Genomic DNA, 15,219 nt, shown 5'->3' on the forward strand with positions numbered 1-15,219 from the left:
GAAAATGATGCCACGGGAGCACGAGTGCACTCCACGTTCGGAGTTCCCCAATGGCAGCAGATCTGGTGGAAGATCTCCGGGATGGAAAGACCACTCCCCGGAGTCGAGGCCTTGACGACTGAGGAAATCTGCCTCCCAATTGTCCACTCCCGGGATGTGATCCACAGAAATTAATGAGCGTTTTTTCTCGGCCCAACGGAGAATGCAGCCTACGTCGCACATGGCTGCCATGCTGCGGGTTCCCCCCTGTCGGTTGATGCATGCCACTGCAGTGGCATTGTCGGACTGAATCCTGATGGGATGACCCGCCAGGAAGGGATGGAATTGGAGAAGAGCTAACTTGATTGCCCGAATTTCTAAGATGTTGATCGGAGGGCGTGATTCCTGAAGTGACCAGCGGCCCTGAGCAGTGTGATGTAGGAACACCGCTCCCCAGCCTAGAAGACTGGCATCTGTTGTCACAAATAGCCAATGTACTGGAAGAAAAGACTTCCCTTGATTCAGGGAGGACTTCAATGTCCACCACCTGAGAGACTGTCCGACTCGCTGGGGAAGGAAGAACCGACGGTCGAGGGAGAACGGGTTCTTGTCCCAAACAGGAGGGCATGCTGTAAGGGACGGAGGTGTAATTGGGCAAATGGAACCACCTCCATGGCTGCTACCATCCTGCCGAGGACTCTCATACTGAAGCGCAGAGAGTGAGTGCGAGGTTGAGAGAGCTTCTCGCTGTAAGGCGGAGATCTTTTCTGGGGGAAGAAGCACCAATCCCTGGGACGAGTCCAGTATCATTCCTAGAAAGAAAATTCGCTAAGCTGGTACTGGGGAAGATTTTTTGAAGTTTATCTTCCAACCCAGGCGAGAAAGAATAATCGATTGTGATGTTCACAGCCTCTCCTTGCAGGCGCGGAAAGAGGGGCCTTTGAGGAGGATATCGTCTAGATACGGAAGTACACCACGCTTCGGGTGTGAAGGATGGCCATGGCGGCCGCCATGACCTTGGTGAATACCCTGGGAGCGGTGGCGAGGCCGAAGGGCAAAGCAACGAATTGGAAGTGTTGTTCCTGAACTGTGAAGCGAAGGAACCTCTGGTGAGAAGGGAAAATTGGAATGTGGAGGTATGTGTCCTGGATGTCTATAGACGCCAGGAACTCGCCTTTTTCCATGGAGGCGATGACAGAACAAAGCGATTCCATTCGGAACAGTCGTACCTTGATGAACTTGTTCAGCAGTTTTAGGTCCAGTATGGGCGGTACTGAACAGTCCTGCTTTAGAACAATGAACGGGTTTGAATAAAAACCTTTCGCTTTGAGGGACCGGGATAATAACCCCGTCTTCCTTTAGAGAGCTTATGGCTTGGAAGAACTCTGATGCCTTTGCCCTGGGAGGAGAAGACAGGAAAAAACGATTTGGTGGAAGAGAGGAGAATTTTATCTTGTATCCGGAGGACACTAGGTCGCTGACCCATTTGTCATGAATGATCAAGAGCCACGCGTCGCTGAAGGAAAGCAGGCGGCCGCCTACTTTGAGGGTGTCCTCCGGATACCACAGGGAGTCATTGTGTGAGAGATCTGCCCGGTCTGGACCCCCTGGATCCTGACTGCCTAGGCCTGCCTCTCCATGAAGGGGAAGGTTTGTAAGAGGTCTGGGGACCTCTATCCCTACGTTGCGCCCGGCCGGGTCTGGAAGATGTGGAAGTAGAGGACCAATTTGAGTTGGAACGAAAAAAAAAAAAAAATAGCGACCGGGCCTGCTGTTGCTGGTTCCGAAAGGGCTGAAAGGGTCTCTGTTGTGGGAGAAATTTACTCTTCCCTCCAGTGGCGTCGGAAATAAATTGATCTTTATCAATGACTTTTTGGAAGCAGAAACCGCACGCCAGTCCCTGAGCCAAAAGGACCTCCGAATGGTGATGGCGTTTGCTGCTGCTTGAGAAACGCAGTCAGAGGCATCCAGAGACGCAGTCACTAGAAAATCCCCAGCTCTGGCTATCTGAGTAGCAAGGTCTGCTACCTCGGGGGCATGATTGATATCCAGAACAGCTGAAGACAAGACCTCAGCCCAATGGGTCATAGCCTTAGCCACCCACGTAACGGCAAAAGATGGAAAGAGTGCGACTGCTGAGGCTTCAAAAGCTGAACAAGCCATATTGTCGATCTGACGATCGGTGGGATTTTTTATCGAGGCGCCCTCTGAGGAGGATTAAATAGATTTAGTAGCTAGGCGTGATACAGGAGGATCTACTGCAGGAGTCTGTGACCAATCCTTTCTTAGATCAGGAGCAAAGGGATATTTTGACTCCATGGGTTTTTGCCCTGTGAAGCATTTATCTAGACAGATCTTCTGAGATTCCACGATTTCCTTAAATTCGGGATGATTGGCGAACACTGTGAGCCCGCTTGGTCCTCTTAAAGGACAGAGGATTAACCGTTTTACATAAAGGTTCCTCATCTAGCTTCAGGGCCTTATTTACTGACTCAATGAGAGAGTCGAGAGTCTCCTGATCGTGTTGAAATTCCTGATCTAGGAACGTGTCAGAATCGTCCTCTGAGACAGGTTCTCTACTAGCCCCAAGGGAGGGGGAGCGAGAAATGGAACTCTCAGAACCCGATTTCTGGTGATGGTCGGGGGACAAGGCATGAGTCCTTTTCCTGGAATAGAGAGAGCTCCTTGGTAAGGTACGACCCCTAGTGTACAAGGGGTTCTGATCATCGGAAGCGTTGTCCGTAAGAGTGCCCTGGTTTGAGGAAGGGTCTCGGAACGAGCCTAACGCTTTGGCCAGGGATGCCATAGACCGGGTAAGGGAGGTAGCCCACTCAGGGGGACTAGGCTCACTGGGTTCAGTATCAGTAACAGCTGGCTCCTGAGCAGTCACCGGTTCACAAGCGGAGCATAACGCAGTATTGTGACCGCGGGGTAGAGATACCTTACAAGAAATACAAGCAGCAAAAAACAGTGTGGGTTTTCCCAGACTTTTTGTTAGGCTTTGATTGAGACATAGTGTAGCTTTGAGGAGAGCGCTTACTAGCAGGGGAAGAGTTAAGCTATGTTTCTGCAGCTTATCCAGGTCCTGTGTCTTGAGTCCCCGGGGGAGGTCTGCAATGTGTCCACAGAAATCGCCAATTCCTGAAGCGGTGATTCAAAACGCTGCAGCAGCGCTGCAGCATCAGCCGTGTGGGTGTCCAAAGATGGCTGCCGATATCAGGCAGAGAAAGCGCTTCTCGCAGAACGAGAAGCGCCAGAGAGAGTGGGCGGTGGAAACTGCCAGTGGGCGGAGCCAACGTTCCGGCCTGAGAGAAAAGCGAGGGGCTAAATTTTAAGCCTGCGGTTGCGGCCTGGAGCGCCGCGACCGCTATTTGTGCGAACCAACGTGACCCACAGACCCGGGCTTTAAGGTATCTTTAAGGACCTCCCTTATCCCAGGGATCAGGTCCCCCCAGCGCCTTGGCCCCGCAGGTGTACTCACAGTAGATGCGTTGGGCCGGTGCTCAATCCACCGTTGCCATAATCAGGGAGGGGTGGAGAGCTTCTGCTGCCTTCCATCATCCGCTATAACAGTGGTGATGCAGTGGGGAGCTGCACGGACGCCATAAACATGTCCGGCCATGATGCACCTGGCTCCAGGAGAGGTAAATGGAGGGCTACTCCATGTGGTCGCCTGCTATGGAGGGGGAAGATTGGAACACGAAGGAACCGTCGCCCGTAAAGTGAGCTCAGGGCTGGCATCCAACGGTGCAGGAAAGGGTACAGGGAGGGACGCTCCGCGTTCTTGCCTGTTGATGGTTTGGGGGAAATCGGAACTTAGAAAGGATCCGTCGCCCCCATTCGCTCCGTTAAGGGAAAAATAGAATAAAAATAAAAACGGTGGGGTCTGAAAGCAGACCCAAGTGCTTCCTACAGACACTAAGCAAGAACTGGTTCACTTGGAGCCAGCAGGAGGGTGTATACTGCAGGGGAGGAGCTATTCTTTCTGTATTACTTAGTGTCCTCCTAGTGGCAGCAGCATAACACCCATTGTCCTGTGTCCCCCAATGAGGCGTAGAGGAGAAATACACTTTTTTGACCGCCGTAACATTGCAATAAAATCTAATATCCCAAAATGGTATAAGCACGAACGTCAACTCCAGGTGCAAATAGTAAGCCCTCACAAAGTCCTATCTCCCAAAAAATGAAAACACTACGGGCCTTGGAAGATGGCAAATGACAAAAGCACAATTTTTTTTCTTATCTTAAATAGAAAAAAAAACTAAACATGTTTGGTATCTGCATACTCGTACTGACCTGGAGAATCATATTGCCAGGTCAGTTTTAATATAAAGTGAACATAGTAGATAAAAAAAAAAGTGAAATTGCACTGTTTTTTGCAATCTCAAACACACTTGAAATTTCTTTCCTACTTTCTAGTACACTATGCGGTAGAAAGAATTGTGTCCCGAAAAAGTCAAACCTTCATATGACTATACTGACGAAAAAAAAAAAAAGTTATGGCTCTTTGAAGAAGAGGAGAAACAAAAAAAAAAAATCTAACACTGGCCACAGCGTTGAAGGGGTTATTTCTATCTAAAACAATCTTTTGGATATGCCATAAAATTATTATTGATGCAGGTCCCAGCAATTGGACCCACACCCATCTCAAGAATGGTGCCAAGAGGGATGTCCTTTTCTTGACCACCATACATGGTGATGGCAGCATCCCCACCACTGTAGGAGGTATTTCTACACAGATTACAAACCAGTTGATCTCCCTGATCAAGACCTCCAACCACAATGTGCCATGAGAAAAAAGTGTGATATAAGAAGCTGTCCATAGACATCGTACAGATGGCAAAGTACAACACTTACGTTCCACCACGATGTGAAGGCCAGACTGGTACATCGTACCTTCAGTTCTTCCAGCAGGTAGTGATCAAGGCCCTAATCTTTGGAAGTCAGGAAGAAACGGGCCCTAGTACTTCAGGGACTGAAGGTGCTTGTATCGTACAACATTTCCCAGGGAAGGTCCCTCAAACCACAAAGAAAGGAAGGTTGCAAATGAGGTGCAGAATGTGTTACAGAAGGGTGATAAGAAAGGACCCCATTTAGCAATGCGACACCTGCCCTGACAAACCTGGCCTGTGCATAGAAGAATGCTTCAAAGTGTACCACACGTCCATGGACTACAAAATTTCTGACTTCCACAACTCATGTATGCCAACCTGACGTACACTACACAACAAAATTCACATACCAGGAAACACTAGATCAATTCCAAAATGGGGTCACTTGTGGGGCGTTTTCATTGTTTGGGCACATCAGGAGCTCACCAAAAGCGACATAACCCACACAGACCATACCATCAAAGTCTGTGTTCCAAAACATCACTCCTTTCCTTCCAAGCCCTGCGCCCAAATAATAGCTTGCCTCTACATACGTGGTATCCGTATACTCAGGAGAAATTTCACAACATATTTTGGGGTACATTTTATCCTGTTACCGCTGAGAAAATAAAAAAAATAAAATAAATAAAATGAAGAAATTTTCCTGGAAAAAAAAAAATTTGATTTTTTTATTTTATCGTCTCTATGTTATAAACCTCTGTGAAGCACCTGGGGGTGGACGGTGCTCACCACACAGCTAGATAAGCTCCTTGAGGGGTCTAGTTTCCAAAATGGGGTCACTTGTGAGTGTTTTCCACTGTTTAGGCACATCAGGGGCTCTCCAAATGCAACATGGTGTTTGCTCTGGATTCCAGCCAAACTTGCATTCAAAAAGTCTAACCCGTGCTCCTTCCCTTCCGAGCCCTGCTGTGCACCCAAACAGTGGTTTTCTCCCACATCTGGGGTATCGGAATGCTCATGAGAAATTGCACAACAAATATTGGGGTTGATTTTCGTCTGTAACCCTTGTGGGAGAAAAAGACACAGGATTTTTGGTTGCTTTCCGTTTCTCTGAGCCTTCATTGGGGGATACAGGAACCATGGGTGTATGCTGCTGCCACTAGGAGGCTGACACTATGCAAATAAAAATGTTAGCTCCTCTTCTGCAGTATACACCCTTCCGACAAGAAGTAGGATATTCAGTTAGTGAGAAAGCAGTAGGAGAAGAAACATGTTAAAGATAGAAACTCAAACTGTGACAATATAGCACAATAAAGCGGAGCTATTCAACTTGGGAGGGTGCTGTGTCCTCAATGAAGGCTCCAAGAAACAGATTTTACGGTAAGCAACCAACAATCCTGTTTTCTTTATCGCCTCATTGGGGGACACAGGAACCATGGGATGTCCAAAAGCAGTCCCTGGGGAGGGAACAGCAGAAAAACTCAATTCAGGTCGGAGAACTCACCACTGCCGCCTGCAAGATCCTTCCGCTTAGGCTGGCAACTGTCGAAGCGTAGGTATGGAGATTATAACATTTGGCAAATGAGTGAATGGAACACCAGGTTGCCGCCTTGTAAAGTTGTAGGGCGGATGCCCCATGGTGTACCGCCCAGGAGGCGCACACTGCTTGGGGCAGAGTGAGTCTTAATCCCAGGAGGAATCACTCTGTTCTTGACCCGGTAAGCCTCCAGAATAGCAGGTCTGATACAGAGAACAATCATAACCTTGGAGGCCGGCAGGCCTCTTGGCGCACCGTCTGGAATGACAAATAGACGGTCCGTCTTCCTAAAGTAGGCAGTCCTAGACAAATAGATCCTCAAAGCCCTGACCAGGTCTAGCCTGTTCAGCGAATGCCCCAGAGAATAGGTCTTAGCAGGACAAAAGGTGGGAAGGATGATCTTATTCAAGTTAAAGGAGGACACCACCCTGGGAAGAAAAGGCGACGAAGGCCGTAAAACTACCTTATCTTAGTGAAGAACCAAGAAATGGGGCGATAGGAGAGAGCCACCAACTCCGAGACGCGCCTAATGGAGGTGATGGCCACCAGAAACGCCACCTTCCAGGACAGAACAGACAGTGAGGCCTCATGGGGAGGTTCAAGGGGGGGGAACCCCACTGAGCCTTCAGAACAATATTGAGGTCCCAGGGATCCATGGGAGTCCGGTACGGGAGAGCCGCATGCACCACTCCTTGAAGAAAAGTTCTGACCTGAGAACTGGATGGATATAAATCCTTGTACCGTGATAGCCAGTAGATAGACAAATATTTAGAATTGAATTAGGCTATGCCTATGAAGAGGCCTGAGAAGTCTCGAAGGTTTGCAATTTGCTACCATCTTTTCAGTTAGCCATTAAGAGGTATCAAACCACCAAGGACTCTCAGATCTAAATATCTGACCTGAGAACAGGAAGCTAAGGACTTCTGAAAGGGACATCAGAAAGAGAATGGAAAGGGTAGCTACCTGACCCTTTAGAGAACAAAGGGCGAGGCCAGCATCAAGTCCCGCCTTGAGAAAAGGCCAAAAATAGAAGGTTTCAACAGCCAAGATGTTAAATTCACAACCAAAAACTCTGGTGGCAGATCGGTCCTTGGGACAGAAGATCTGGCCTGTCTGGGGGCCTCCAGTGGAAGTCCGCGAGGAGATTGACTATCTCAGCGAACCAGAACCTTCTGGGCCAATCTGGTGCGATCAGAATGACCGGCACCCCCTCCGCATTGATCTTGGACAGCCTGGGAAGAAGGGAAGGGGAGGAAACAGATAGGGAAGTACAAATTGCGACCCAGGAATGGCCAAAGCATCAGTCTCCACTACAAGAGGATCGCGGACTTGGAAACAAACGGTGGAACCTTCCTAAGCAGTCGGGACGCTAAGAGATCCGGGTCCGAAGATCCTCATCAAAGGCAAAATTTGAAGGAAGACCTCCTGATGCAGGGACCCCTCTCCTGCCGCAAGGCCCTCGCAGAAGAGAAAAACACCGCGGCCTAGTTGTCCACACCGGGAATATGCACTGCGGATAGTGCCGGAACCGTCGCCTCTGCCCAGAGGAGGATCTTTGATACCTCCGCCATTTCAAAAAGACTTTGATTCCCTCCCTGGTGATTGACATATGCCACAGCCTTGGCATTGGATGTCTGGATTCTGACTGGCAGACCTCTGAGAAGCCTTTCCCAGCGACTCAGGGACAGAAAAATGGCCCCTATCCCAAGGATGTCGATCGGCAGAGGAGACTCTTGCTCCGACCAATACCCCTTTCACTGACGGATGGCGGAAAACTGCGCCCCAGCCGGGAAGCCTGGTGACCATCATCACCACCTGCCATGGGCGAGAAGGAAGGACCGGGAGAATGAGAGGCGATGACAGCCACCAGCTGAGATACCATTAGAATCGGACGGAAGGCTGAATCGGACGATCCAGAGACAGCACAGACCTGTCCCACTGAGAAAGGATGGCCTGCTGAAGTGGTCTCAAGTGGAACAGCGCAAAAGGGAACGCTTCCGATGCTGCCCCCATTCGTCGCAGGACCTTCAATGCTGAACGGAAGGAAGGTAGCCGAGGGCCTTACAGAGAGCGAACTCCGTCCTGGAGAATTTCCCATTTCTCCTTGAGAAGAAAAAACCCTCGACTGACGGGTGTTGAACAGCATGCCTAAGAAGACGAGGCGCTGACTCGGAACAAGACAAGACTTTGTTCTGTTGACCAGCCACCAGAAACGGGACAGGGAGTCGAGGATGATGGTCAGACTCCCCTGGGCCTGAGAGTGAAGCGGAGCCTTGAAGAGGATGTCTTCGAGGTACGGAATGAGCACTAGGCCCCTGATCCTCAAAATGCCCATAAATGTAGCCATGACATTTATGAAGACACTGGGAGTGGTCGCAAGACCGAGCGGCAGGGCGACAAACTGGAAATGACCCTTCTGCTCCTCCAAACGCAGGAAACTCAGGTGTGCTGGGAAAATCAGAACATGGAGATAGGCGTCTTGGATATCTATGGAGCACAGGAATTCCTGTGGTTCCATGAAAGCCAATACTGAACAGAGGGACACCATCCTGAAATACCGCAGGCGGAACCTTCTGTTCACTAACTTAGGAACCAGGATGGATCGAACTACGTTGTTCTTCAGCACTACAAGCAGGTTTGAATACAAACCTGTGAAGCGTTCCTACTCTGGGACGGAAACGATAACCTCCGAACAAAGAAGAAAGGCAATGGACGCAAAGAAACCTGGGATCAGAGTAGGACCTTTTAGAGGGCGGGCTTCGAAGCGATTCCGGGGCTGTGAAGCGAACCCTATCTTGTATCCAGAGGATACCACCTCCCTGACCTAAGCGTCCTCCACAGAGGCAAGCCAAACGTCACTGAAAAAAAAACAGAAGACGCCCACCCAAACTCGGAGGAACGCTGGGCCCTTAGCACGAGTTATGCCAAGGAAGATCTGCCAGGTCTGGGCCTGGTGGACCTACCATGGGAGGTGCGGGAATGCCAGGAAGGGGTAGGCTTGAAGAAAGCCTTTTCTCTAGCCAGGCAAGACCGTGGTCTGTGCTAGCCAGAGGAATCTTCCGACGCCGCAAAACAGCGAAAGGACAAAAAGGAGCTGAACTGCCATATCAGGGGAGGCCGGTGAGGCTTGGAGGGAACTCGTGCCTCCCGTGGCATTCTTAATAATTTGCGAGTCCACTGTCGAGGAATCAGTCCAGTTAGCGATGAGCTCAGGGGAGAAGGGATATAGGATGCTGAGACGCTTCCCTATCTGAAAGCATCTGGTATGGTTCACCTTTCCCCTGGCAAGTACCACAACAAATTCAGTGTGTGGGGCAAAGACCTTGGAAATTGGTTTTGACCATCTAAACAAAACCGCCTATTCTGCAGGTTCCATAGAGGTATCCATGATGCCTAAGGTCTGGTTGACCGCAACAATAAGGCTTTGTACCCTATCACTCATGCTAGAGGCCTGTAGTGAAACAAAGTCTGAATCTTCCTCTGAAAACATGACAGAGGACGCCCGTCTGACTCGGGAGAGGAGGATCTGGAAGAGGGATCTCACCGTGCCAGACTGGAGGGCGAGATGGAGCGGGAAAAGGACTTAGAATTTCGCTCCTGTCTGTATCTCTTCTGGCCTGTCTTGAAAAGGCCGGACGGAGAATCCTGTGACCCACTGGCAACTGCAGGGGGCTGGGAGGGACAATCTGTCAAGCACGGACACCAGGGTCGTGACATCCTGGTGAGGTCTGCCACAGACTGAGACAGAAGGAAAGCCCACCCAGCGATAGGGGTCTCGGTCTCACCCGGGGTAGGGACTCCGGGATGGTGGGTACAGTGGAGTTGCTGCAGCTGACAAGAGGAAGCAGGAGAACGAGAACGCTCTCCTTTTAGGATTAGGCCTGGTAAGCAGACCCACTAAATGATGCCCGAAGGTTAGGGGAACAGGTGTGATGCAGAGGGGAGTAATGGACTGCTAAGCAGAGCTACTCACAGCAGAAGTAGAGTCCTGTAGTCTGCTCCTGGGCTGTAGCTGCGACCAGCATCATGGCACAGGTCCAGGGCACCAGCAGGGGCACGGCGACCTAAGGAGGATGCAGGGGACCCAGCAGGTGAAAGCGTGGACTGGAGCAAAGGACCCGCTCTCAGAGGTCGGAAGGGGGGCAGGTTAGCCACCGGGTCCGGAGGAGCAAGATGGCGGCGATCCCAGAGCAACTGGGAAGGCTGGGAGTAGTGGGCAGAGCTAGCGCCCTGCGCAGGAAGAGGTAGAGAGAGCGTGACGGGCGGGAGAAAAGCCCACCCGAAAGTTGAGAGGATGGGGGCGGAGTCAACGCTGTAACTAGGCCCGAGAGAAGTCGGGCCCTAGATTTTCAGCAAGTGACCGCCGGAGCATGGGGGGGGGGGGGAGAGGGTGGGTGTGGCACGGAGGCTGCAAAACGCCACGGTGGAATGCCCGGTGCCCCCACTTCCATCGTAGTGACAGGAAAGGCTACCCAAGCTAAAAACCTCTATAAAAATGACAAGGCGGAGGACAGAAGGATGAAAGAAAAAGATTTTCCCTGAACTTCTTTTCTTATCTTCTTCCTGACATCGCCAGAACCTGGGGGGAAAAGAGAAAGTACCTCCCCGTCCAGGATAGATTGTCTGCGATATGGGATGTCTGCGTCTCCTCAGACCGACAGGCTCTGGTGGGCGAGTGGGTAGGGGAACGGAGGCAGGACCGGCCAAAGATCTTTCGATGTGGGACATCCACGTCTCCTCCAACCGACATTCTCTGGCGGGCGAGTGGGTGGGAGACGGAGACAGGACCGTCATGGGTCCTGCAGGACAGACGTATGAGGATACGGGGTGGCAGTACACGCCGTACTCAGTCTCTGCGTGGGAGTACAGTTGTGACCGTTCACACTGTATCCCTCCGGAAACCTGAAAAGAAACGATGCACCCTGAGGTAGATAAGGGTCTAATGAAAGACCCGTGTCCACCTCCTACTGACACTAAGCTAAACTGAATATCCTACTTCCTGTCGGTGGGGTGTATACTGCAGAGGAGGAGCTAACTTTTTTATTTGGATAGTGGCAGCCTCCTAGTGGCAGCAGCATACACCCATGGTTCCTGTGTCCCCCAATTAGGCGATAGAAAAATGGGTCTAAGGTAAAATTTGTGTGAAAAAAGTTATGTTTATTTTTGCCGTCCACATTCCTTTAATTTCAGTGAAGCACCTGAAGAGTTAATAAACTTCTTGAATGTGGTTTTGAGTACCTTGAGCGGTTCAGTTTTTAGAATGGTTTAACTTTGGGGTATTTTTTGTCATAAAGGCCCCTCAAAGTGACTTCATATGTGATGTGGTCCCTAAAAAAAAACCAAAAAAAAAAACCCGCTTTTTAAATTCTGTTGGAAAAATGAGAAATCGCTGGTCAACTTTCAACCCTTATAACTTCCTAACAAAAAAAAATTATGTTTCCAAAATTTTGCTGATGTAAAGTAGACATTATTTATTAATTATTTTGTGTGACTCATCTCTCTGATTAAAGGGCATAAAAAATAAAACTTTGAAAATTGCTTAATTTTCTTCAAATTCACGATTTTTAAACAAATAAACGCAAGTCATACAAAATAAAGTTTACCCCCATCATGAAGTACAATATGTCACGAAAAACGCACTCAGAATCAGTGGGATCTGTTGAAGCGTTCCAGAGTTTTTACCTGAATGAGGTCCTAGGAAAGAGGATGAGGGGAAAGAGAGGGAGAGCGCTATCTAAGAATAGTAAGGCTACGTTCAAATTAGCGTTGTGTCGGGCGCAGCCGCGGCGACGCATGCGTCATGCGCCCCTATATTTAACATGGGGGGCGCATTGACATGCGTTGTCTTGCGTTTTTGTGACGCATGCGTCATTTTGGCGCAAGCGTCAGGGCACAGAGGACGCTGCATGAAGCTTTTTTTCTGCGCCCAAAATCATGCAAAAATGAACGCATGCGTCACAAAAAGCTGCGTTTTGCATGCGTTGTGCGTTGCGTCGCCGAAGCAGCACAGCACAACGCAAATGTGAACTTAGCCTAAAAGAGTGAATCTTACTTGGTGAGAAAAGTTCATCTTGAATCTTGCTCACCTGGTGTGGTTGTGCAAGGAGACACAACACTGGGAAGAGTTTGCAAACAAGGGTGATCCTTCCACTGATGTGCTGCCCGTTTGTAACATGGAGGTGATTTTCCTCTCCCAGAAAAAAATTCCTCCACTTGGATAATGTGAATAAGGATGTTTTAGGGCGCTTCTTTCAGCGGATCCTTAACCTAACTTAGAATATGAAGGTTATATAGCCAAAGAACCAAGTATCTCTGATGTTGAATCAGATTATATGTACAGTAATATCAGATGTTATGCAATATGTACAATATTCTTTTCTTGGAGATGAAGTTATACTATACAGTCATGGCCAAAAGTATTAACACCCCTGCAATTCTGTCAGATAATACTCAGTTTCTTCCTGAAAATGATTGCAATCACAAATTCTTTGGTATTATTATCTTCATTTAAGTTGTCTTAAATGAAAAAACACAAAAGAGAATGAAGCAAAAACCAAAGCATTGATCTTTTCACACAAAACTCCAAAAATGGGCCAGACAAAAGTATTGGCACCCTCAGCCTAATACTTGGTTGCACAACCTTTAGCCAAAATAACTGCGACCAACCGCTTCCGGTAACCATCAATGAGTTTCTTACAATGCTCTCCTGGAATTTTAGACCATTCTTCTTTGGCAAACTGCTCCAGGTCCCTGATATTTGAAGGGTGCCTTCTCCAAACTGCCATTTTTAGATCACTCCACAGGTGTTCTATGGGATTCAGGTCTGGACTCATTGCTGGCCACCTTAGAAGTCTCCAGTGCTTTCTCTCAAACCATTTTCTAGTGCTTTTTGAAGTGTGTTTTCATGGGTCATTGTCCTGCTGGAAGACCCATGACCTCTGAAGGAGACCCAGCTTTCTCACACTGGGCCCTACATTATGCTGCAAAATTTGTTGGTAGTCTTCAGACTTCATAATGCCATGCACATGGTCAAGCAGTCCAGTGCCAGAGGCAGCAAAGCAACCCCAAAACATCAGGGAACCTCCGCCATGTTTGACTGTAGGGACCATGTTCTTTTCTTTGAATGCCTCTTTTTTCTCTCCTGTAAACTCTATGTTGATGCCTTTGCCCCAAAAGCTCTACTTTTGTCTCATCTGACCAGAGAACATTCTTCCAAAACGTTTTAGGCTTTTTCAGGTAAGTTTTGGCAAACTCCAGCCTGGCTTTTTTATGTCTCGGGGTAAGAAGAGGGGTCTTCCTGGGTCTCCTACCATACACTCCCTTTTCATTCAGATGCCGACGGATAGTACGAGTTGACACTGTTGTACCCTCGGACTGCAGGGCAGCTTAAACTTGAGATTGCTCATGCTTCCTCACAATTTGGTTTCTCAAGTCCTCAGACAGTTCTTTGGTCTTCTTTCTTTTCTCCATGCTCAATGTGGTACACACAAGGACACAGGACAGAGGTTGAGTCAACTTTAATCCATGTCAACTGGCTGCAAGTGTGATTTAGTTATTCCCAACACCTGTTAGGTGCCACAGGTAAGTTACAGGTGCTGTTAATTACACAAATTAGAGAAGCATCACATGATTTTTCGAACAGTGCCAATAATTTTGTCCACTCCCTTTTTTATGTTTGGTGTGGAATTATATCCAATTTGGCTTTAGGACAATTCTTTTCGTGTTTTTTCATTTAAGACAAATTAAATGAAGATAATAATACCAAAGAATTTGTGACTGCAATCATTTTCAGGAAGAAACTGCGTATTATCTGACAGAATTGCAGGGGTGTTAATACTTTTGGCCATGACTGTACGTATTGTAACTGCTAAACAGTTTTATAGATAGCGATTGGTTCCTCAATTAGTACAACACACCCATTAGTAATGAAAATGGGGCATAAATAGCTTCTAACAAAATCATTTTATTATCCACCTAATGAAGTCCTACAAGGCTGAAACACGTTGTGTGTATTTATTAAGCTTTTATTGTCTTTTATAAAGTTTTGCATTTGCTGTACATAGCCAATAAAATATCATCTAATTCAAGATACTTGGTTCTTTGGCTACATAACCTTCTTACTCCAAATTGGGTTAAGGATCCTCTGAAGAAAGCGCCCTGAAAACATCCTTACTCACATTATCCACGTGGAGAAATTTTTCTCTGGGAGAGGAAAATCACATTCATGTTATTACAGATGGGCAGCACACCAGTGGAAGGATCACCCTTGTTTGCAAACTTTTCACATAGTTTTTACCTCAAAGTGACACTGGTCAGAATTGTAAAATTGTGCCTGGTCCTGAAGGTGAAAACCTGCTTGGGGTGAAGGAAGGGGGAAGGGTAAAGGTGTTAATGGATATGAAATTGGCCAATATTTCATCTTCTAATATGCATAAGTCAATGTACTTACTAATGGAGGGCCACCTAGAAAAATGGTTCCCTGTTTTCGAACGATGATGCTTTCATCAGCCATAGCTGGTACATACGCTCCCCCGGCTGTACAGGATCCCATCACTACTGCAACCTGCAAGTAAGGTCCAAAAAATTGTTACAAATTAATTGCAGAAAAGGTAATACATTTTGATCAATTTACCGTTATATGAACAGTCATAGAGAGTAGTGTAACACTCACTTTGAAGGGTTAATGTTTACACCAACTGATATCACTAAGGGCAGCACGGAGGCTCAGTGGTTAGCACTGCAGCCATGCAGCTCTAGGGTCCTGGGTTCAAATCCCACCAAGGACAACATCTGCAAGGAGTTTGTATGTTCTCCCCGTGGTTGCGTGGGTTTCCACCGGGTACTCCGGTTTCCTCCCACATTCCAAAAGAC

General features: G+C 48.2%; 1 protein-coding gene across 1 annotated transcript in view; it reads right to left on the reverse strand.

Annotated features, from left to right (window-relative positions):
- Positions 1 to 15,219, reverse strand: part of MCCC2 (methylcrotonyl-CoA carboxylase subunit 2) — a 141,318-nt gene that overhangs the window by 93,049 nt on the left and 33,050 nt on the right. The window contains exon 7 of the mRNA XM_069750657.1: positions 14,798 to 14,911. Within this exon, the coding sequence (XP_069606758.1) occupies positions 14,798 to 14,911 (114 nt within the window). The remainder of the gene's footprint in view (positions 1 to 14,797; positions 14,912 to 15,219) is intronic.

The sequence above is a fragment of the Ranitomeya imitator genome, chromosome 1, assembly GCF_032444005.1.
Source record: "Ranitomeya imitator isolate aRanImi1 chromosome 1, aRanImi1.pri, whole genome shotgun sequence".
NCBI classification, from domain to species: Eukaryota; Metazoa; Chordata; class Amphibia; order Anura; family Dendrobatidae; genus Ranitomeya; species Ranitomeya imitator.